This window comes from Platalea leucorodia, assembly GCF_965183815.1.
Source record: "Platalea leucorodia genome assembly, chromosome: 5".
In the NCBI taxonomy this organism is placed as follows: Eukaryota; Metazoa; Chordata; class Aves; order Pelecaniformes; family Threskiornithidae; genus Platalea; species Platalea leucorodia.
The window spans coordinates 33,932,931-33,958,171 of record NC_138827.1 but is presented as its reverse complement, the minus strand read 5'-3'; the positions used below and the strand labels follow the sequence as shown (position 1 = coordinate 33,958,171).

The 25,241-nt window shown below is 41.0% G+C and overlaps 1 protein-coding gene across 1 annotated transcript in view; it reads right to left on the bottom strand.

Annotated features, from left to right (window-relative positions):
- Positions 1-25,241, bottom strand: part of ST6GALNAC5 (ST6 N-acetylgalactosaminide alpha-2,6-sialyltransferase 5) — a gene marked incomplete at both ends in the record, with an annotated part of 72,268 nt that overhangs the window by 8,161 nt on the left and 38,866 nt on the right. Inside the window, one exon of the mRNA XM_082311529.1 lies at positions 4,199-4,608. Coding sequence (XP_082167655.1) covers positions 4,199-4,608 — 410 coding nt within the window. The remainder of the gene's footprint in view (positions 1-4,198; positions 4,609-25,241) is intronic.

Below are 25,241 nucleotides of genomic sequence, written 5' to 3'. Positions count from 1 at the left end.
GCAGGTCTCCCTAATGGCTGCTCACTCAGCTAGAAAAGTCCTGCAGGAAGAAGTTCAAGCTTGTGTACTCTGTGTCCCAAAAAGGCTTCAGATTTCTGATGACAGCCTGTCACAGTGACTGGCTCTCCTTTAATCTCTTGCTAAAGCTGCGGCACTGTGAGAGCAAGTGCAGGCTCTTGGATGGCTTGTGTGCTGTGTCAGATTGCACCGATATGGAACCTACATTAACCCCATTCCACCACACCTACATCTGCCTGACACCTGTGAAATTTTGTGACCCCCAAGAAAAGCACAGCAGAGAACATGAGGTTCTCATCAGAGCAGTCATCTGGGAATCCCAGGTCCCGACCCCAGTTCCAAGGCCATCTTTTGCAGTTTACCCAGTGAACAGCAAAATGCACAACAGTCCTGGAAGCAGGGACCTGGAGCCACAGCAGCCACTGCAAGCAACTGCCAGCAATCACTAACGGGTGATTCAGCAGGCAAGAGCCCACCATGCAGCTACCCAAGCTAATGCTGAACAAGTTGGTTCCAAGTAGGTCACCTACAGGGCAGTAGGAGGGAGATGTTTTGAGCACTGTCAGATTGAGGAATGCCCTGTACCAAGGTTTCCCGTTTCCTCAGTGAATTAGACTATTGCAAAGGGAAAAAAACCTGGTGGTATCAACGCCAGCTGCTTAAAAGGCAGTTCTAAACATAAAGGAATTCTTTAACCAAAAATGCCTGAAGGATGCTGGGGAAGCCTAGGTAATTTGTCCCATCCTTTGTGGGTCACCTGGTAATGTATGAACTCCTGAAACGTACGTTTTTACTGCTCCTGACATACAGACTTCCAAGCTAAGCAAGCATTTGGAGAATAACGTGATTTAAGCATCTCATTAGTTCCAATTATGGGGCCTTACTTATTTTCTGAATTTGCACTTAAGCTTGGGGGGGGGCTAGTGATGCAATTTGTCACAATGTCATAGCTGGGTCATAAGCTCAGCAGAGGCCTTCAGGCGCTGCAACAATACAAAACAGTAAATAGTAATTTTTGGCTCAAAATTATTAGGAAAGGGAAAGCTAGGGATAAACCTAAAAAATTTGCTTTCCTGCCACTTGAGAGTTTCTGAGCCGATGAATCGCTAGGTAATTCAGGAACATGTTCAGGCTAGCAGTACTTTGGAGCTTGCACAAGGCCACCGTTTTAGGTGCCTAAGACCTTACAGTCCAAAGCTGTGGGAGCAGTTCTATCTAGACCATGACCAACGTGGCTGGGCTTTGCACAGGTCAGGCAACCTAGCTAGGCTGTCTGCTGGGTTAGTTTTCTTTTTGCTTACACACACTTATGCTGTAATTTAGTGTTTGCAATAAACAGAATAACTGAATTTAAATAAACTAGCTTAAAAGGTAAACAACAAAATAAAGATTTAAAAACTTACTCAAGTACCACTTTGGCCTCTTTAAATACCATGTCTGTAGGACAGCAATACAGAAACAGGGTTACAGTGTCTTGCCTTTTCATAAAAGATCTGAACAAGAGTCCAACAAAGGAATACTGTTTTTATACCTAATCAGCTGTAATGAAAGAATATGAAGAACTGTCATGTGCTTATTAGGGGAAATTATCAGATATTCTTTTATACGATGACCTAACACACTGTGCTGATAATTCTGTAGTGCACACTAAATTACAATTAAAGGCCTTTCTGCTCCACCAAAATCTCATTTATAATCTCTATGGAAATACTCTTCCTGCAGTTATTTCATTTATGCTTCCTTTATCTAATTACTATAATATTGGTTCTGAATCATATTTTCTTAATGTACCCTTATTCAATTATAAAGTTATTTTCAAGTACAGTTACTTTATAATACCAAGTATATTGCTCTGCAGCCTTTGTCATTCACCATGCTATTTAACTGGCAATGTTTTCTGAAGGTTTCCCTTCATTTCAAAATCAGCTTTTTTTTGAAAAGCACAATACATCCAATTACCTTTTTTCTCATCGTTTTCAAGACAGAAATGAATGGTTTGATTATTGCAGCCTTGCAATCAGGCTTCTCTCTCCCTCCTTTGTTTTTTGCAGGCACTAATGTCAAGAGCTCAGCAGAAACCTCCCAGGGAACAGCAACATTCCGGTCTGTACAACGTTCTGCTCCTGCCCCCACAGCTACATAAATTTTCTTCCCTTACAAATTCCTTCCTACCCGTGTTTCTTTTCATCTCCCCTCTCTTTTTCTGTGTTGCCTATTCATTTATTTTCATCTCCTGTTTTAATCTTCTTAGTCCTTCAAGTATGCTGTATGTGCCCTCTAAAGGAGCGGTTCATACACAGCAGAGCCTGCAATTTCTTAAAAGCAACAGGACCTGTTTGGGAGGCTGGATTTTGCTAGCATCCAACTGCCCTTGATTCACACTGGGAGTTCAGGGTGCCCATGACTGAGTCCACTATAAACTTGTTATAATGTCATTAATGTCTCAAACGCCTTGAGAATATTTCAGGAGCCAAGACTGAGCCTGGTGCCTGTGCAGAAGAAGAAATGCTTTCATCACATGCACAGCTATAGGCCTCCTGCTCCGGATGGGTGATGCAGAACCAGAAAGAGCAGCTTGCCTGAAATCGCACAGCAAGTGTCAGGAAAGGAACTGGGACCCTGGCTCCCCATGGCAGAACTCACCAGACTGAAGCAGAGGAGGTAAACTGTTCCTCAAAACTGGGGACTGCGTGTGGTCTCACACTGAAAGAGTAATTCAGGAAAGGAGGTGGCAGTGTGCATTGCTTGGGTACAGGGTCTGACCCTTAGCACTGATGGTGGTTCACGTTACAGGGCATCTACAGCTTTGTTAACTTCCATGCCTTTGTAAATACTGGGCATACAAATAATCCTTTGCACTTTTCTTGAAGGGTTCAAATGCTTAATTCACCTTCTCACTTCGCTCTACTCTGGGTGCAGAAAGCTGGAAAAGACAGTAACACATCAGAACTGGCAGGGTATCTTCCCTTGTTATCCTTCCTTCTCATTCTGGCAGAGGCAGTCTTTGGCAGAGACTCACAAGCACCGATTTGAGGATGAAGAGAAAAGGACCCTTAATGGTAAGAAACCGACAAAGTTACTGTGGGCTCTAGAGGTAGTGTGCGTCAGTCAAGAACTTGGATACGTAGTTTGATCCACTATAACTGAACAGAGCTCTGCAAGCAAACCACCTGGGGTGTGGCAGACAAAGGCAGGAAATGCAAAGCAAAGATACAGTCGCCATCCACTAAGAGGATACAGCAGTTTCCTCTAACACTGGTTCTGCCTTTGTTATGCAGCCCAGAAAACAAAGTCCGTGCTCTTAAGTCCTCCCTGTCCACAAAAGGATCAAGCCCAGCTCCAAGCTTTGGTGTGTGCGTATAGTATTTGTGAAGCTAGAAAATCTCACCATGAGTTACTGCACAATAAACCTACCTCTTCATTTGTACCTACGTGGGGACCCTGTTCCAGTTTTACAAGGAGCATATTTAATAAGTAAAAAATGAGAGTTCATTAAAAATAAATGTATTTCTTTCTAGGAAGTCTTTGGTTTAAATGCCCATTTTCAAACATTATATGTGAAAATGCTCAAGTCCTGCAGTGGGTCACTTATTAAAAATTTGATTTGAAGATTAGCCTACAAGTCATAAACAGTCTCATGAAGATGTAACTATCATAATAACTTTCCTTCTCCCAGTTGGAAATACAAGATGAACTGTTCTGAAGCACCTAATGTATGACTAATGTTTATTTGTTTTACAAGAAGCTTTACAGCTGCAATGTTCCAAGAATGCTTAAATTCAATAAACAGCTATTATAATTCACTGAATGGTGGCATTTCCTCTATAAGAAAACATAACCTATCCATTCTGATTTTTCAGAATCAGTAAAAAAACTTTCAGGTATATTACCCCAAAGTGAGATTTAAACAGCTCCTGCCTCCTTGGCTGTATAAACAGTACATCCAGATTCTGGTATTCTAAGTTGATGAGGCAATACTCCATACAAATTATTTTGATGCATATTTTTTACTTATGTTGCAAGTGATGTTATTTGGCATGTCATACCATATTACAACTCATGATGCAGAGGATTTAATGGGTGTGATGGTCCCTCTGAGCAGATCTGAAATTGGTATATATAAACTACATTATTTTAGTACTGTATGACATCCCCCAAACGTATCCGCATAAGTTCTCACCTGTCTTTCCCAGTTTCCCGTTTAAAAAGGTCATCAAATTGAAGCATCTTGTGGCGAGAAATCATATATGCTTTTAATTGAGGCAGTATCTGATTCATCAGCTGCAGGTTATTGTACACCAAGCCTTTACCATCTCTCCTCATGTAGCTGCTAGGACCCCAGAAGATAAACACAGCACCGTGGCTCATATTTAAGAGTTCGTTGCGATTTCGCAAAATCCTCTGAATACTGGAGTGTGCAATGACTCGAAGGCTCGTTTTGTTTCCAACATCTTTTCCATAACCTCGAGTAGGTGCATCATTCATTCGTATTACGCACTCTGTCTCGTCAATTCTGTCACCTTGTTTACTTCCCAGAAGGTGTCCAGAGCTGGTTACCAATGCACAACTCTTGCAGTGCATTTTTAAAGGCTGCAGAAACATACATACTTCAAAATTAGCTGTAAACATCTTCTCATTCACTACATGATAACTATATTTTACATGCACATGGCATATTTTACAGCAAAAATCTCAAGAGGACTTTACATTAATCTCACCCAGCAGTCTTCCCAAATAACTGAGCACACATTACCTGTGCATTTTGTAGATGGGGAAAATGAGGTATAGATGTATAGCCCTTGAAGTTCCTCTGTGGAGTTATGTCCACTGTTTAAATCCTCCTTTCCACTGCTGTGTCATATACAGTAGTCACACTAGCTTCTATACTGTTCCCAGCTGCATAGGATTGTATTTCTTCCACTTGCCATAAATGAGCTATAATTGGAGTATTTTTGATTCTTCCTCTTCCAATTTTTTGCAGGAAATAATCAATTCTAAGTCCTCATAAGCCCAGGCGTGAATAGCTTTTCAAACTTGGGGGTCAGGACATTTTGCTAAAGGCAGAGAGTTATACCTTGGTCCCATCCTTCTACACCATCTCCAAGTTCGTGCCATTACCACTGCAATGCTCTTGTGCCTCCTTTGTGGTTCAACAGTCAGAGCTGGTCATTAATGTCTGTGTACAGTTTACATGACAGTGAATGGGTGCACTGAACTTTTTCTGGCTTGTCAAGCCATGTTTAAAAGTTACACAGTAAAATGGAACAGGAGGTGCCTGTTCAGTGAGTGTCTGACCTAATGGAATCGGGAGAGTAGAACAAGCTTTCATGAAAATGAAAATGCATTATAAATCATAGTATGCCACTAATCTAGATATCAGGAAGAGGAGTATGTAAGTGTATGTGCTACTCAGCACCAGAACTAGAGAGGGGCAAAGGGTTAACAGTAAACCCAAAGTGCTAATTTCTAACAAGAATACAATAAACTGTGAGGTAAAGCCTGTTTGAAGGTGTGGCTGGGTGGCCCTCCATGAGACAGTATCTTGCAGCATTTAAGACCAGTAACATTAGATTACAGAACACAGAGTGTGTATCTTATAGTTTCTTTGCAAAAAAAAAGGCAACCAAACTGAACTGGTTGGTCACCAGTCTGAAGTTCCTTGGAAGGCCGTTTTGGTTCATGATCATTTTGCTCTACTGATCTTCTTCCCTAAGGCTATCTATCAGAATTTTATTTTCACCGTTAACCATAAAGAATGGCATTCCAGTACCTTCCTGGTGAGTAACAGGCTTGTTTAATTCCTGAGGCTGCAAATCAGACGCACAACATGCTGAGAGCAGTCATCTCCTGCACTGTGGCACCAGCCTGATCCTGTAGTATACTGAGGCGGTGACGGTATTCGCTGGCTCTGTAGAGCGCTAGCAGCCTAAACCCATCTTTGACAACGAGGGCCTGTACTGGGTCTGGCTGAGATGGAGTTAATTTTCCCCACAGCAGCCCTCAGAGTGCTGTGCTTTGTATTGGTAGCTAGAAAGGTGCTGGTAACACACCGGTGTTTGGGCTACTGCTGAGCAGTGCTGGCACAGCATCAAGGCTGTCTCTCCAACATTTCCCCTCCTCACCCGTAGGCTTGGGGTGGGCAAGATCTTGGGAGGGGACGCAGCTGGGACAGCTGACCCAAACTGACCAAAGGGATATTCCGTACCATATGATGTCCACTCAGCAATAAAAGCGACGAGAAAGGAGGAGGAAGGGGGGGAATTTGTTATTTACAGTGTTTGTCTTCTGGAGCAACTGCTACATGTACTGAAGCCCCGCGTCCCGGTAAGTGGCTGGACATTGCCTGCTGCTGGGAAGTAGAGAATAAGATCTTTGTTTTCCTTTTTTTTCCCCTATCTCATTTTCTCCCACCCCATCCTGCTGAGGAGGGGAGTGATAAAGCCGCTTGGTGGCAGCTGGCGTCCAGCCAAGGTCAACCCACCACAGGGCCTCAGTACTTCAAGATCAAACCCTGTGGCTCTCCATGGCAGTGCCTCGTTCATGCCATTACAAACATAGTTAGTGTGTCTCCAGGTGTAAACTCAGTGGGTTTACTAGCAATGAGGAGAAGTTATGATGACATATAATTACCCTTAGTATCAACCACATGTATATAGGAATCAAATGACAAAATCAGTGTGCTGTGAGGCTCAGCTTAAAACTCTAAAGCTGAAAAGAAGACATAACCTAGGTTTGAGATGATAATCTCAATCCCGTTTGGAAATGTTTTGGCCCTTAGCATTTGAAGGGAGTATTTTACTTAAGTACCTTGTTTTTTAATTTTGAAGGTAGTAAGTGGTTGCAGGCTGTTTTTTTTTCCTATGAGAATAGCTAATGAATGATGAAGTGCTTTTTAATTAAAGACAAAATAACTAAACTATAAAATTTGCGTAACGATGCAACCAGTGAGCTTTGTATCTCCATCTTCCCCAAATGACAAAGTCCCTTTTCTTTCACATATATGGATTGTAATCTCGAGCTAATGATATGGGTAGAAATGTTCGTGCCTTTGTGAGCCAAGGTTCCTAATGCAGTATTTACATGCATTTCCCTTTAAGCTTTCATCTGCCACTTTGATGAATTACCTAGCAAAAGGCTCTAAGGTGAACTAGCTGCTCCACCATCATGCTTGGGAAAGCAAGATGAAGTGCTAATGAGGTTAAAGGAAATGTAGTCAGCGCCAACGTTAACTCACATGGGTTTGAATATCCACATAGCAAGACATTTTCACCTAAACAATCTCTGCTGGTTTCTGGCCTACTGAGCTACAACTTACTTGTTTCTTTTAAAAGTCTGCCAAGGAATCCATAAATTGTTAGGAAACAAGGGCGACCATCAGTGGAGCTGTGGAAACGGGGAGGGGGGGTGAGGGAGGGGATGCCAACATTTGCTAGATGATAAACAGACAGACAGACACACACACACCCCCCCACACCCCCCCACACACACACCCCCACACACACCCCACCCACACCCCCCACAGCCACACACACACACCCCCACAGCCACACACACCCACACCCACACCCACACCCACACCCACCCACCCACCCCCCTGTCCCAGATCTTGTTTGAAAACTGTTCCTTCTGGGAAAAAGTCTTTAGACTGAAACATTCAGGTATTGCCCAGCTACTTCTTGAATGATGCATGGGGGCTGAGCCCATGTAGCTGCTCCGGGCAAGTCATTTTCAGTCACCTCACTCAGGTTCTTTCAGGCAAAATCTACAAAACTCACACCTAAAAATTGTCAGAGGAATTCACAGCCAACAGCCACAACATTCTGGTACCAGCTGTTTATAATGCTTTGACAATATTGAAAGCAAGGGGGAAAAAAGCTATTGGCTGTAATATCATCTCATTGGGAGGCAGTGGTTGCACCAGAAATGTCATCTATTTAAGCAATAATAACGGAGGCACAAGGCAGTTCTTTGGGATTGATGACCAGCTGGGAAAAGTTGATGGCCTGAGAATAACCAGGGGCCATTAAGCCAGAAGAACATTAACGCCACAGAAAGCTCTCTGTTACGGTAATTATTACAGTGATATCTGGACCAACAAAAAAAAAAGGGCAAACAAAAAAAAAAAAGCAAACCCATGACATATGAGTTATATTTTATGCAGGCGATGCAACACTTTTACTTACTTCATGAGCCTTGCTTCAAAATGCCCAGAAAAGGGACAGGGTGAGAGGTAGGTGAGTTTTATGGCATCTGTATTAATTATCTTGAAATGTAACATATAATGCATGTAAAAGCCGCTGACATTTAATGGTACCCATTGTCAAAAAGCACCCACATTTTCACGTGTACCTGAACTGCATATACAGCACCTTGCCCAACAGGGCAGAGCATGTGGCTACTTCTACAACACGAGGCAGTCCTGTCAATACTCAGGGCACTTAGTGAACGAGCCAAGCATCAGCCAAATAAATTGCCCAAATTACCTCTCAGTTCCAGTCACCCAAAAATACATATGGGGAGAAAGAGAACAGAGGTTACATGACAACAAGCTCACAGTGCTAGAACCCCGGAAGATGCCAAAATCAGCTGGTGCTTTTCTGGGATAGATGGGCTATCCCAAGGGAATGAAGGGAGCAGGGGAAGCTTGCTAGCTTCTGGTGAACCCTGTAACAGCACCTCAGGGGCCATAAATGAGCGCAACCTCGCACTGCTGTAAGTATCATGGGCCAAACTGACTCCTGCCAACTTTCACTGACATAGGTTATAGCCCAGTAAGTACTGCTGCTATATCATATAAGTCTGATTTGTTTAATACCAACCAACAGGCAAACACAAACAAAAACCAATGCCACACTTGTTTCTGTATTTTCCAATTTGAGGCAATATCTGCTCTATTATTATTGACTTTAAAATCTATGTTGTCCAATGATAGAAAAATTATTTTTCAGACACTTTATTGCTCAAAAAAAAAAAAAATCAATGGAAAAATGTTATTCTGATTCAAAATATGTGACTCAGATATAATTATTTTCTTTGTGATGAAATCAAATGATCGATTGGGGTTTTTTGCTTATAAAAGTCTTTTGATTTTAAAACCAAGATTTAGAAAACAAGACAATTCCCTCCGGTAAAATCAGGAACACTGGAAAACACGCTTCTTCCTATACTGAGTACTTAATGACCTATTTTCAAGACCCCTGGGTTCAGATCACTCCATTACCAGTAGTATAAAAGTCTCCCTTCTATAAATAAAAAATAGAGTATTAAAAAAATAGAGTATTTTATCTTGACAATGATGACCTGGCCAACAAAAAAACAAAACAAAACAAAACAAAACAAAACAAAAAAACCCAACCAAACAAAAAAATACGATCTTCTGGAGCAAAGAACAGCTCATTATTGCGTTCAGCAGCAAAAGACCACCTGTCAGTTCATCAACATCAGCATTCCTCATAGATACATCCGGAAATATTACAGATGACTTCAACGTGTATTGGGAGAGAGCAAGAGAGACCGAGAAAGGTTAAAGAATATCCAAATTCCTTTTGGATGAATGACCTTTAACAAAGTATTTGAGACTGAAAGCGCAAAATATCAATAAGGTACTTGACAGCTATGTTTTTCTCTTGCACTGCAACACCTCTACAGCATTTTGTTGGCCAGTGCCAGCACACTTGTCTTCTGTCTGGTCTGGAATGAGAAGCTATAGGGCTTCTCCACTCTATATTATAAACTACCTGAACCAACAATGTCCTCTGCAAGAGCTCCCAAACTGACCGCTACAGTAAAAGCGGTGGTAGAAATAAGAAAACTGATGTACAGAAAAGCCAAACTGTTTCCATTTTCAATTGAATTAATTCAGTATAGGGCTATAGTAATGGTTAAAAAAGCACACATAAACACTACAAGAGACAGTCTTACTGGTTCAGGAGAAAGCAAGCTTTTTCCAGAGCAGTCTAGCTTTCTCTTTTTATTATAAAGCAGATAGATAGATAATTTAATTGCTAGGAGTTTCACGTCTCCCCTACCTAGTGCCCGTTGTGCCTGGCCTAAGCACAACAGCTAGCTTGTGACACTCACTGGATGTTACCTCAGTATTTGCTTTTTGTGTTCCTTGCCTTGTGCACAGAACTCAATCAGCATTTCATGCATGCTGTTAATGAACTCTGTGTTCACCCCGTGTTCAATGTAATTTATTACTTATGGCTTGTTCTTGATAGCTGGGTCATCAGCCACCAGCAACAACAATGAGTAATTAATGCATTGCCAGTAACATCATATTTTGTCCTGGCAGCTTCAGTTCTAACTTTACACTTTCTTGTAGCCTTGAGCAGCTTTGAGGTTTCTCACAAGCTGCTGGCTTGGGACGACTGCTCCACTAGTCCGGCTGCTCCTTCCCAGTTCTCCTCTCGCGGAGGCTTCGAGGACAATGCCCCTGTCACCGTGGGCACCCCAACCTCTGCAGGAGCTCCAGGCATCCCCAGCCCATTGCTGGCACACCACAAACGGCTGCTCCAGCTCTTGTGAGCCCCTGTCACTCAGCACTGCTCCAGGTATAAAGCTTCTCTTGCCATCAGGTCTGTCCCTCATGAGCAAGCTGTACATATTTTTTCTATCGGTGTGCCTCCTTCCTTAATATTTTTCCTAGACGACTGACGATTTTAAGGCCAAATCTGCTTTTCTTTGAGAAATTCCCAACAATCACCTTAAAGTAGAATAGAAACCATGAAGCTTCACATTTGCAAAGGAACTTCTGTAAGTCAACGCAGCAAGCTGTGGGGCTCAAACTGTCTCATTAGTGAAGTACACTTCTGTGCACTTCAGAAGTGATTTCCACAATGCAAGTACTCTGGGAAACATGGTCCTGTGAAAATAATGCAAGTTCCCTGATAATATTTGCTTTGTAATGTATTGATGATAGAACAGTGCTTTCACAATAATAAGAAAAGAACTAAAAATGAAAAAACATACAAGCACGAAGAGTTTTCTTTTTGCTATTTTTCAAGTACCATCTATCTGACATGCTATGCAATAATGCCCTCAAACTAGTCTTCTCTGAACAGTAAAAATTATTCAGATGCACACTGGCAGATTTTAGGTAACACTTCTGTCTATAAAAAGCTGGAACAAAAAACCAGACTGAAACACTTAAAGTGTGAAGAGAGTTTTGAACTTCAACCAACTTCAACTTGCTGTGGCACGCACCCTTTTCAAGTCTCAGGGAGTTTGATTTTGTGGTGCCAAGTTTTGATCTAAGAGATGATTTTGCTTTGACCATGACATTTTCACACGTATGTTCAGATAGGGAGTGTAGCTTAATTTCTACATTATGTGTGCCAGCTCGGACTTGCCCCTCAAGTTTCATAAATTTTCATTCTTTTTAACCCTTATGCTAGCAGGTACAGAAAGCACTTAAAGAGGGGAAAAAAAAAATCCTCTGAGCAAATACATTTATGATTTTTGTTGAACTAGACTTTTGGAACATTAGAGAATCTGCCATGAAAACAACCTGCATTATCCATGGAACTAAAAGCCCTGATTGCCTGGAAAATTGTATCCCAGTGACTGATATCACACAAGTAAACAGAAAGGGTTAGGAGATACCACTTGGCCAACATTGTTAATCCTTATGCAAATCCAAATAACAAGCATTTGCAGCAAAACTTTGCAATTCAGAAAAGGTCTGGCAAGTCTGTTCATAAAGATAAATGCATGTCTGCTTAAAAAGATAAAAGATAAAACAAATGAATTTCTTATTACTTCTCTTTGTTTCTTGGGCTGTGGAGCTTGAATATGCAAATGTTGTGGAAATATTAGCATCTTCATTTCCCATTGATTCTTCAGAGTTAATTATATAACTGGACTCTGCCTTCAGATATTTGATAAGTAGAAACAGTGAAATAGCCAAACTTCGGCAAATGCATCCATCACACTAGTGATCACAGCGCCCTAGGTTTTATTCCTCCAAGGAATGGAATATTTTTGTTTTCCATGATACTATACTGATGGGCATCAGCAAAACCTGTAGCAAAAATACATAATAATTCTATTTTCAAAAGGTCCTTAGACATACCTAATTCAATTTCAAAACATGAGGCTATATTATGAAAAGAAAAATAGAAAAACAAATGCACTCCATAAAGCTTTCACTGGGATAATTTTCTCAGAAAAAGTACCATTAAGCACATTAGTCAATGAAGAGTCTTCTGCTTGTGTGAAGTGTTTTCCGGCACATTAACTCTTTTTCAGGGACTGCCTGCTAGTCACAGCTTCCATTAGATTAATTAAAATATGGCTCCTCTCGCCGGAAAGAAAAGGCATGAGTTTGGTTACAGGACATTGACCACCTATAGAAACCGAGCCCTTTCTAGTTACATAAAATACAAGCAGAAGCAGCACAGGAGACTGAACAACAAGATAACTTTCAGTATATGGAGTGCATTTCTCTTCTTATTTAGAAGCATGATTACCAGGTGCTGATGTTTTCCCCTAAGCCACCTGAAGTGAATAGAAGGTGCAGCCTTGCAAATTGTCAGCACATATAAAGCTAAGATTTAGAGAGTAGTTTCCATCCTGCCTCCTATAAATGTGTCCCATGAGGAAGATTAGTATCAATCATAGGCTTATTGGAGAGGGAGATGGGATACAATGATAACCTGAAGCTATCAACTAGAGTAATGGTCTAAGAAGAAAAAGCAATCAGAGAAAGAAAAGAATATCCTCAATGAAAGACAGAACTGGAAAATCAGGCAGGAATGTATCATGTTGATGAACATGAGCTGCTATACAAGAGAGAGAATCATATGAACAATATACAGGCTCTAAAGAAATGGTTATTGCCTAATGTTTATCTTAAAAGGAGTGCAAATAGACATCCATATTACATCAAACTGCTTTACTTTTGTTCTGCAGCTAAAGCACTTGCACTAAAATGCAATAAAGCCACAAGCGTGGTGTCTTAACTATGCAAATTGTTATCACTGAAGTGTCAGAAAAACAGGAATTATGCCAATGGTCTATAGAAAAGGTATTGGACAGTCTGGAGTTTTGCTTCAGAAAGTTTTCACATCAACTTCTCTCGTCTGCTTTGGTATGTTTTGGCAATTCTTTCCCGTTTAAATGCTTCATGGAAATACGCCCTCAGCTGCTCTCTCTCCACCTGTCATGGCTGTGCAAGATTTTTTTTGAGCTTCAAGTTTTACAGGGTCACTTTTTTTTTACCTAACCTAGCTTCACAGCTAAGCATCACTGATCTTTGAAGTCTGTGCCTATGTTTTCAAATTCAAGCACTTGTTGCTTTCTCTGACACTATTTGGCTCATCCAAATGCATCTAAACTCTCACTATGACCATTACCGCTACAAGGCAATAATGCGATAGCAATTCCAAGGACCCAGGCAAGCCTTTCCAATGGCACCCAGTTTTAACATGACAAGTTCAACACAGCACACAGAGTCCCTAGAACAGGCCAGATGAAAATTAAGACCCAATGTCTGATTAGAAAGAGTTAATGACCCCATAGAGAATTTTCTCTAAAATATATTTTGTCTTGTATTTTTTCATCTTGTTGAAGTAGACTGAAATAAAAAAAATAAGGCTCCTCATCCCTTTGAAAGGTCTTTGTTCAAAAATTTTGTTCAAAGGTCTTTGTTTCAAAAGCTGTCAAAAATGTTCAGCCTCACGGTGTTCTCTAAGGCCTTTCGATTTTCATGTGGCTAGCTCCATGTAATCTTCATCAGCTTATTTTATATTAACCCAGACTGCTCTATATGCTCTTAGCTTCTATCCCTCTGAGTTAATAGCACATCAGAAATTAGGGAACGAAAGCAGATTTAAAATCTTTTTTTTTTTTTTTCTTTCCCCAGAAGATACTGCATCTGAGTTTAAAATGTTTTTCTGAGGATATATCTGGTTCAACAATACCCGAAGTTGTACTGCCTCTGCAGCAGGATAGCCTCCATAATCACTGGCATATTGACACTAAAGACAGATGCTGGAAACGGGTACTGGCAGCAAAACTGGTCAAAACATCCATTTCATTCAATAGCTACAGGATGCAGAAAGTCACTGGGAATTTCTCCCATGCACATATGTAGAAAAGAAAAAGAGTGTGTTTTGGGCTAAAATGTTTGTATATTCAGTTTTGGACTAAAACCAGATGAAAAGAAAACATCTTGAAGACAGATGTTTAAAAATCTGTATCTGTATCTGCAACTATGTATCACTATAATTTTAATTGGGTTTTGGGCTACAACTAAACTTGAAAAATAATCCTTTGAATTCAGGGGTCAGCTCTTTGGGTCTTTTTTTTTTTTTTTTTAAAAAAAGGCCTGCAGCATTCCAAACATGTCTCTCCAATTGTTTACTATTATCACAGTCCTGATCAGGAGACAAAAATAAACAAATAAGCATATTTATCCGATTAGGGTGTTTGTATCAAGTCTATTTGTCAGTGTGCAGGTTAATAGGAAATTAAACACTCAGTGGATGGAAACATTTAGCACTGAAATGCACCTACCACTAAGGGTTAATTAGACAATCAAGTACAAGAGATGGCACTCTGTCTGCCAACCTAGCATTGCTTCTCCAAAGAGATGCTCTTCAATTTATAGCAGAAAGTCGAAACTATCATCTTCTGAATTAAGTTAGGGGTAAATAAGCTTGGGTGAAAAGGATGAGGTTAACTGGAATCTCTGGAGGACCAGAGAAAAAGGCTGGCTGGAGAGAAAGGAAGATCTCTCTCGGAGAAAAGTACCCTGAGCTGCAGGGCAAATGAGAAGTGGGAGTCCTTGAAAAACTGAGCCAGGAAAGAGCTGATAGCAAGTCAGCTAATTACAGGGAGAGAGGGGGTTTGACCTTGCTAGAAGTAGAGTTAACTCTATTTCCGTATCTACGTATAATTGTGCCATCTCTTGTGGCTGTGGCACCTAAATGCTTTTATTTATGTTTACTGTTAACTGATTTGAGTGCAGTATGATTCCCAGGCACTTGGCTAACACTCTTCAGTAATATTCCTTGCTTAAAGATGTAGCTTATCTATAACCGGGGAAATGATATAACTTAAATCCACAGTTACCCAACGCATTTAGTCGAGGAATTTGAAGTGTAGAAGGGTGTGCCACAGGGACGATGCAAGAGGTAGGTTTAAGAACAGATGACACAGAAATCAGGAAAGAAAGAATCATCTTTTAGTGAGCAGCAGCAGAGATAAAACCTCCCTGCAAACAGGTGAAATGCAGACTACCAGAGTCCCAGAGGATTTGTGGGTGCTTTATACACTCTACCTGCTTTTTATTTTACATTACTAGTCCTAAATTGTACTCCTTGGATGTGAGGTGTGTGTCATTTGAAGTGCATTTTACCTGGCAGTGACATTAAACAATTCCTGCTCACTTCTTCCTGGGTTGGAGGGGGAGTGTATTTCACTGGATCACTCCTTGGATCCATTTCACAATGGGGACAAGAGGCAGAGAGAAGTAAAAACAAGGCAGGAAAGAAAAAAGAAGATAGGTGGATGGCACTGCTTTCTTCAGTGACACTGAATGTATATAAAATTCAGCCCAAAATGCTACGGTAAGATGGGTGACGGTGGTGGTCATGGAAGAATGAAAAGGAGCACACGGCAGCATGACCAAGAAGTGCTAGGCTGCAGAGGTCTTTCAAAGTATCTCTTAATCTTTCATTGCTTCAAATCACCATTACTGAATGCCTTGACATCTAACTGATACCTGTCAGCAGGAAATTTTAAATTCTGCAACCAGCGCTTGCTTTTCAGGTCTCTGTACCACGCCTGGCTGCAGCCTGGGATTCTTGTTTCATGCGAATGAACCTCTGTCAAACAGTTTCTTCAGAGCAACAGGCATATTCTAAAGTAGTAAAGTAGTTTTTCTGCACTGGACATGTAAGTCATCTTTCCAGCTTTACTGCCCCAAATAGTGCCCACCCACCTAAACAGCATTTCTGACAAACCTAGACCTCTCTAGAGCCACAATTTCAACTCTCAGGAGAGACGGCAGGGTATTTTCTTCTTGTAAGGGAGAAATACTGAAGTGTCGACAGTTTTTTGTATCAGAATCTTTCAGCAAAGAATTAAAAAGAAGACAACCAGCTACTCATCAGGTGTAACTGCTTCACTCCACTGAACAAAGATGCGACCAGGTGGTTCATCCTGTCTTTACTGCATGGCCCTTGGGTTGCCCTCAGGGGCTGCTTCACGCTGTGGCAGAATGGGCCAGGAGACTCTGCCCAAACCCCACTGCCTCACTGGCAGGGCGAGATGGTACCAGCCTTTCTGCTGCCCACACGCCCACATGTATCAGGTGGGTTTTGGAGCTGCCTGCCGTTTCACACTCTTGGCACACCCTCAGAGCCCAGCAGTCGTGTCCACCTTACTGCACACGCCCTGCACAGGTGTAACATCTGACCCCTGCAGCCTGCAGCATCCCCGCTGTCCCTGTACCTGCACTGTCCTCTCTGATCCCCCACCGTGCCCACAGAAGGCCACCTGCAGCCCCACTGCCTTTCACGCTGATCTCGCAGGGCTGGCATGCTGTGACAAATACATCTGCAGAGGACAGGGCAGGGCAGAAGGGACACAGCCCAGAGAGGCAAACACGGTGACAATCTGCCAGGAGATGGCATGAGAGCATAATCCTGGCTCAGCCTGCCCGGTCGCAGGCACAGGGAGACCACAAGTGTCCACACCGCTCTCAAGGGAGAGCCCTTGAGGACAGCGGGCACCCTGACATCCTCAAAACCAGTGTGAACGAAGTGGGAACACCTCGAGCATGGCAGTGTCTGCACTGTGTCAGGCCTGCCTACTTCCCAGAGTTGTGCATCCAAGGAGAAAACAACACATCCTCCCAGGAGAAACTGTTGCTCCTGTTAGCACGGTACAGCCGGGAGGAGCCTCCATCCTGGAAATCCACATTTGAAGAAACGAGCAGCCAAACTGCACTGACATGTCACCATTTAATTACAGCTGGAATGTGGCTCAAATCTTTCCCTTTCTGGCATGTGTTCTGCTTCCCAAAACACAAAAAACAGGAACAGCGCAGGATTTCTACCCCTCAAAAATAATAATCACGCTACAGCCCTACTATTATAATTAAACAGAAATTAATTACATTCTATAGAAGTGGACAGGTTCTGAAGGCTTAGCTGGTTTCCTTTTTAATTATTGTATAACACTGTGAACACAGCAAAAATCTTCTTTTTAACATGCTAAATGTGCTGGGGGTTTTGTTTGCTTTAACAGACTGCAATGGGTGCTACATTTGCATTTAATTAAAAAAAATAAGTTATTAAAATAGTTTATTTTGGTTCAACGTGTATTTGTTTAGCACGTGGATGGTTTCACATCAGAAATGAGATATTTTTTCAATCTGTATTGAGGAATAGACATCTGGGAAAGCAAATAAAAAGAACAGATCAATACATTTTCAAAAGAAAGCTTGTTAGTGCAAAAACATTTGGTCCTGTCACAACTAGATTATTTTTGAATATTTACCATTTCCAAAGGAATCGATCCCTATCCCAAAAGATAAATAGTAAGTTACCTTTTTGACAAGAACAAAACAGCACAACAGCAGAAACCAGAATGCATGCAAAAACCTCACACCAAGTATGAACTACCCGCTAGCCAAGGGTGATACGCAGAAACAACTCCTATGGGTAGATAGCACCATCCCTTCCAGCTACGCTTCTGGGGGCACGGCTGGGTGTATGAATGTAGGGTGGGTCTGCCGAACCAGGCAGAGCCGTTTGGGAGACAGAAATTCTGACTTCCAGCTCCTGAGCAGCCTTACACAGGAATCAGGCAAAGATTTTGGCAGATATAGAAAAAGAAGTGTAGGCATCCAGTTCACTTGAAATTCAAATGAGGAAACAGTGAGTTGGTTTATGTGCTTTCAGGGTTAGATAGCAGCTAAGCAAAGATTTTTTTAAACTGCAATTTTAGCTTTAGGTTTAGGAATGGAGCTTTAATTGGGTTAAGTCCTGCTTTAGACACCAAAGCTCTTCACGGGATCTAACTCTATGTTCCTGAATTAAGTAAAATTCCTAGGGAACCACTTCTTCATAGCCACATACCTGATTCATCACTCTTTGGAAGGCTACAATAAATCTGTCATGGAAGCCTACTAATTGCTAGTAAATCACCAAAGTTGGAAGTGTCACAAGCATATCCAAAAGGAGTAAAAGTGAAGAGCCGAACATTCAAAGAGCTCTGGGGTGAAATTCTGTCACTTTACAGATGAACCTGTAATCTATGTGAAAATAAATGATGTATAATGATTACTAAATTTGAAATCAAATCTTCACATGGGGACAATTCAATAAGGTTAGGTGATTATAGGACTATGCAGCAGCATCAATTATGGAGCCAGAAATAGTCTCACGTCCCTCAGAGGCTACAAAAACTCTGCATTGCTTTATTCACCAACACTAGAGGACATTCACTTTCATCAAATAGTCTGGGGGTTCTCGTTTGGAAGAAAAAAAAGAAAGAAAAAACTGAAGGCATGAGCCCAAAAATGACTGGCAATGATCCTAACTTATCATCTGAGCTACCATTTGCTCTGCCAATTGATGGGAAATGAAGTGTGATCAATTCTAGTCCATTGTACATCGTTCCCATTGACTGGCCTGCCAAATCTTTGATTGAATAATTAGTTAAGAGATCAATATCTGCCATTTTGCACAATGCTCACAAGACAAATCCCTAAAGTTTTCATAAAACGGACAATTACCATGTTATCTGTAACTTTACATTTTCTTTCACATATATGACTAAGCCTTGATATTGCCAAAATATGGAATAAAACCATAACGGTACATAAGAAGCAGTAAAATCCAGAAGCATGAAATCTAGAGGTCAGTGCAACCCCTGAAGTAATACAACATACATTTTTAATCTTACAGATGTATAATAAGCCATATCAGAAAGGATTAAATCTGTGCTCCTCATTTACAATAGTTCACTTTAAGTAGCAACCTGTCTGTTTTCCATTCTCAATATCAGGGGAAACAGCGCTAACTCAGGTACTCGGTGGTGACTGACAGCAATGCTGACATTTTAATAGCAGCTAGTGTTTAAGAGCACTATCACCATCCTCTGATTCTTAAATAAAGATTTAATCTACTTTTGATGCAGCAAAGCTCTGCAGACCAGGCAATCTGCTGTTAGGGCACATGAAAAGGTGGGGGTTTCTTTACTCCCATCACCCAGTCCCACAGCGGGTGTGTAACAAGCTGTTCCAAAGCCATAAATTAGACGAGGCGAGGCACTGCCTGACGTAATACTTTACATTACAGTCCCTAGTCTGAACTGCTAGCAAACAGGGACACTACATTTACTTTTCCATCTCAGACACAAATGGTGTTAACTGCAAATACAAATCAGCTATTCAGTGCAAAAAGTGACACATGACTTGTAAACTGGGCCCTTTATAAGTACCTTGGCATTTCTATGTTTAGTTCACACTCATGGACGTAGTTCCCAAGTATCCAGATGCCACAGCAGTATCTAAAGACACCACTTCTCCCCAAACCATTCTGCTGCCGCTTTGGGTGTGCTCACCACCTTTCCCCTTAATTCTCATACCTATTACCCTCTTATCTGCCAATGAAGAGCAAAACCAGAAAGGGAAATGTACAAATTGAAAATGCAAATACATCATCTAAAATGCAGGAAAGTGCTAGTGGCGTACAAGGCAAAAATGGAGAAACCATGTGAAAGAGAAAATATCCTACTCCACATCACAGATGACTAATTTCTTCTCAAACTACGCTGTAATAAATCCTAGCCTTTGCTAACACAAGAATAGGAAAGCTCTTTCCCAGAGCTAATAAAGACATGCCCTGCTTAGTGCTCAGTTTAGTGTGCATAAACGGAAGACGTTTCTGGTTTGCCAGGTAGTGGCACCTCAGATAATCCAAAGAAAACAGATTCATCTTTCCTTCTGGGCTGACAGCAGGTTAAAAGCATAATGCCATAGCTTGGTATCCACAAAAGGCTTCCTTTGGACAACACACCAACCCTATCCTAGGTCTTTATTTTTAAACTGGCAGAAAATATCGTACCAGCGCGGTCCTAGCGCTTGCTGCCTGATTGTTTTTTCGCTCTCTGCGCTCGACAGGTGTGTGTAATAGCTGGGACATGCTGCAGTATATTTCTATGGCTGCTGCTGTAGTGCAGTAGTTTGCATAACACTTTGAAGTGAATGTTTCTTAAGAGAGGAAATCTGCATTACAGAGGCAGCACTTGTATCACAGACAAACTAGATATTCAAGTTCAGTGCAACCAGCTTTCTTGTGCAACTCTTATCAATGGGATTTTCAAATTAGGAAAGCAACGCAAGTTGGACTGATCGTCACCCTGAATTGCTTCAACAGTATTTGCCTACAAAATGTAGGCTATGCAAGCTCTATGCAGTGTGCAAACTCTTACTATGGAAATGTGAATTACGTATATATTTACTGTTTGCAGATGAATATAGTCTGAAGCTATCTGGTTCTGTGCATTTTGCATGTTGAAACAGCTTTTTCTTGTATGTTCTGAATGATGTCTTTTAATCCTATTTGAAGACCAGTTATCCAATGTTCTCTCGCAGTATTTTACAAGGTGTTCGTCCCTCCTGAGTAGAAGACCGGAACGCCTAACTCAAGCCCACTGACAAAGTGTTAACGCACCACCTTCATCAGAAATAACCACATACTTCCTGTGTTACCCATGGCAATTTGGGTCTTAGTAGTTAGTCGGCCTCTCCTTTTCAAGAACAAAAAATCATATCTCTGGTTTTCTACAGGGCTTAGCTCTGGTGAGTATTAATTAAGCACTGTGAGTATCACAGTAGAAAAATGCGTCCTTTCTCCCTGCTAGCAAGACTAGTAGCAGGGAGTATATAAAATATAAAATAAAATATTCTACCCTTTCCATATTAGCCCAAAGCACAAACAAGTACTAGCATTCTCTTTGTTCTTCTTACCCAGAGCAAATGCTACATCAAATTCAAGACAGACAGTTGCATCTTGAGCAAACTGGCTCCAGGAATCAATCAACTTATCTCATCCAAGAAGAGGTAGGATGTCTAGACTTTTATATTTGTGGAAATGGTTACTAGGCATTCAGTAATAATGACAACATGATGGGCTGACAAGACTTTATTTTCCTCTGAGATTGGAAAATTCTGATTCTGCTTGGCAATAAATGTGAATTATTTACAGTGTAAAGATTTGGTAGATACCATGCAGTCTACTGCACATGGGTATATGTAATTCTTATATACCATAATGGTGCACTATATATGCATTGATAAAATTAATAGAACTGCAGGCAGAATACTTCTGTCTTGAATAATTTTCCACGTATTAACCATTCATCTTAATAGTATGCCTTTTCTTATCTGATTATTTTATTAAGAATTGGTAGGGGTTTTTATTCAACTAAAGCTTACTGAATGAAGGAAAACTCGCAGTTGTTTAGCAGGTCAGGTAAAAAGTGGATAAAGAAGCCTCAGTACTGTGTAAGATGCCAACACCCTCCAAAATAACATTTACTAAATGGATTTTCACCAGCAGCAATTTTTATTTGCTAAAGCAGTAAATGCAGTCTTGCAATATCTGAAAGAATTAAACATTCTCTGTGAAAATTAGCCATACAGCATCACAGGAGGTTCCCCTTTATCCAGTATCAGTTAAATTTTGCTGTCTTGTAAGAAGGAGATTAAATTTCCCCTTTATAACTCTGTTTCCAACTGTCTAACACACTTCAGCAAGCTTTCAAAGGCAGGCTGGCATCACTGAATTCTCTCTCAAATCCAGGCTAATTTTTCAGTGTTTTTTCCTTTCTTTCATGGTTGCTCACTCCCCAGTATATCTTTTATTTTCTAGGCTAAAATCTCTATGCCACATATATGCTATTGCAGTGATACAACACAAACAAAGCACATATGGTAAATTAAGAATGCATTTGAAACATCCCTGAAATTCATTTTGAAGGATGAAGGGAGCACATCAAAAATTGAGGATGTGGATGTGAATTTTAGGATGTTATAGAAATCAGCTGGGCACACTATAGATTTCAATCTTTTTTCTATTTCTTATGTATTTGCTATCAGCGTAGGGTTACCAAAGACTTCGTATGGACAAACAAAACTGCAGCCTATGGATAGTTTATAAAATGTGTTTTCTGTATGTATTCGTCACTTGTTAAAAACATATAGCTGTTGCTTTAATAAAGCATATTTTGGAAACTTCAATATATTTACAAGTTCAGGGTCTACATTCTGTTTTTTTTTTTTTTCTCTCAGGAATACAGTGACGGTCACTTATGACTTGAACCTGCAAATTAACGGCATTTCTGGACCTAAGTAGACAACCTTCCTTCTAGCGACGACATAAGGCTTTTCTTGACTCAGGCATCACCTACACAGAAGGAGGAATTACTGCATATAGCAGTCTTAGACTGACAATCTGTTTACTCTAACCAGGTTGCCAATTGTTACAATTTTATTATATATTTCATAATATTGCATGGTTTTCTTAACTCTCCAGCTCCCAGAGTGATGGGATTAGAAGAGAACAAGTTTCTCAAAGCGGCTGAGAAACCAGAAAGTGTAACATTAAGTACACAATGAAACATCAGAAGCAATAGAAAAAATAAGCTGCAAATATAATATTAGTATTTACAGCTTACAATTTTTAAAGCAAGTCATTAGTTGGACACAATTTCTGATTGTTTGACTCAGATTGTCCAGAGCTATGATATCTAGGGAACATGTGAAGAATGGGCATATATGCTCACTTCAGACTTGTGTAGTTATCACAACTGAGATACTGCTGCTTAATCTGTATCCACTGTCTACCCAGAAGTTTTGAGTAGTCCTCACTGGGAAGTGTTGCATTATATTCTCCTCTTTAACCCTGTTAGTGTCAGGATACCCACCAGGGGTTTGGGGAACAGTGCTTCAGGTGCTCTGCCTCCAACTAGCCAAGTCCAGCATTTCCTCTGCCTCAGCTTAGTAAGTCCTCCTCCTCAAAACAAAACCTGAGAATTTCCTGTATACACAAAGCTTTCTGCAGGGCAACATGCCTTCAGCATCACAGCAACTCCTCTCTGCTTGGCCACCCTGCTGCTGGCTCCATCCCTGTTCTCCAGGACATGCCACACGTTTCAGCGCATCTGTTCCTACTCCCTCCCTCTCAAACAGATGCACTGGAGCCTGTATTTGCTTTACTCTTCACACTTTAGCAAAAGACTCTACTGTGCTGCTTCCCTTCCACTTCTCCTTCTGAAGAACAGGCCACTAAGGAGTCACCTGCTGTATGTCCTGGTAAAAAAAGTAAGGTCCTTTGGACCACTCTTGTCCTCTCTGCTCTTGCCTTCCTCCTGAGAAAAACCCTGCGACTCTTCAACTCATTCTTGCAGGCAAAATTTCTGCTCACCCTGGGAGAGCGAATTTATTGCTTTTCAGTCTCTCTGTCCAGTTCTTGGCACTCACATACAACTCTCAGAGTGACAATGTGAACGAAAGGAAATTTTTTTTTTTAAATTCTGAGTGAGATTGCAACTGTCTCATTGAAACGTTCAGCAAAATCCTTCACGCCAAATGAGAGAGATGTTACAAGCTGCCTTAAAAATTGACCCCGAATGAATGAGCTACCTTCTTAGTAAGTAAGACTTGGCAGGACTGATTTGCATCACAAAGCCACCAATGCCAGAAGGGCACCATCAGTGAAAAAGCCAAGGACTGAACGGATATAGATGCAGATGACAATCACTCCTAGGGCAGGCTTTAGCTGCAGAGCTAGCCTGAACTTTAAGTACTGCTCCCTACCACGTTCCTACCCACACAGGAAAGCTTATGATCTGTCTCAGGGGATGCTTTCAGCTTGTGTTAACACAGTGAGGAAAGTACAGGCTTGAGCCCTGACGTTGGCTCTCTCCAGGCTGGCAAGCTACCTACTGACATGCAACACAGTGGCACGTCAATCATACATGCTGTTATTTCCCAAGCGTTACTGGACAGTTCAACTAGGATGAGATGCTATTGTTCTCCGGCACAAATCCTAAATTTTCTACAGTGAATTATGATCATCAAGAGCTGCTGGAGCAAAGATATGCCATGAGAGGACACCATGGCTTTCATCCATGTAACTTCATTTTGGCATAAAAGAAAGAGCATCTTCTAAAAAGCTCTTCCTTGGTTAGCAGTACATATGTAATATTGCAATTTATCACCAACAATCCTATTATTACACTGAAACTAACTCCATTTAAAGAACTTTCAACTCCTAAAGGGTTTCAAGCAATTCCCAGTAAACTCCCACGTCTAGATATGTCAATAAATTCAGTCTCTTAAGCAGCAAGAATAATCCACCATGGGAATAATACTGCATTTACCAAATGTATGCAAACAAATTTGACTAACAAAAAATATCAGTTTAAAAACAAAAAGACAAATACTATTTGTATTTATCAGTATTAAGCACAATTTTGCCCCATTTCCTTTGTTTTGTACCAGACAAACTGCAAAAGTGTGATTCCTTCACAGCCAATAATCCTGCGGAGCTTCACCCTTTACCCCAGTCTCTTCATGAAATTCGTTCCAGCTGCCGAGTGTGACAGGTATGCAGCAATATACGCTTGGTGATGAGCATTTGTGACAGCACTTAAGTTGACCCAGTTTTCAAGGTAGTTCATATATCTTAGTGGAAAAAAATCCATACCAATGAATAGGATAGGAATACTATTATTACATTATTGTCTCTACCAACCCCTCCCGAAGAGAGAGATACTCTTCCTCTGTATTCAGCCCTTCTCAGGTCATTTTTATTCTAGAGGCACGTTATCGTTATAGCAAAACAAGTATATTATGCCAAAAAAGCAGTCCTATCAGGGGTACAGCTATATGGCAAAGAAGTGCTTTGTACTAGGCAAGCTGCATCACCCCTTCACAGTCAAGCCTAATTCTACCAGACTTACGGGTATAGATGCTTCTACACTAGTCTCTTCCCAAACAACTGTGCCCGTCCGTGATCACACCTTTTCTCCTCTCTCAACACCTACAGGGCTTCTTAGCGTAGGTCTGGCATCTGATTTCCTCCCTTGACCAACAACAGTAGCACAAAGTTATTCCCATTATCCACATCCTAAAGAAGCCAACAACCCTCGCTACCATTTCAATAAGGCATTCCCCAAAAAAGCTCTAGAAATTCCAATTT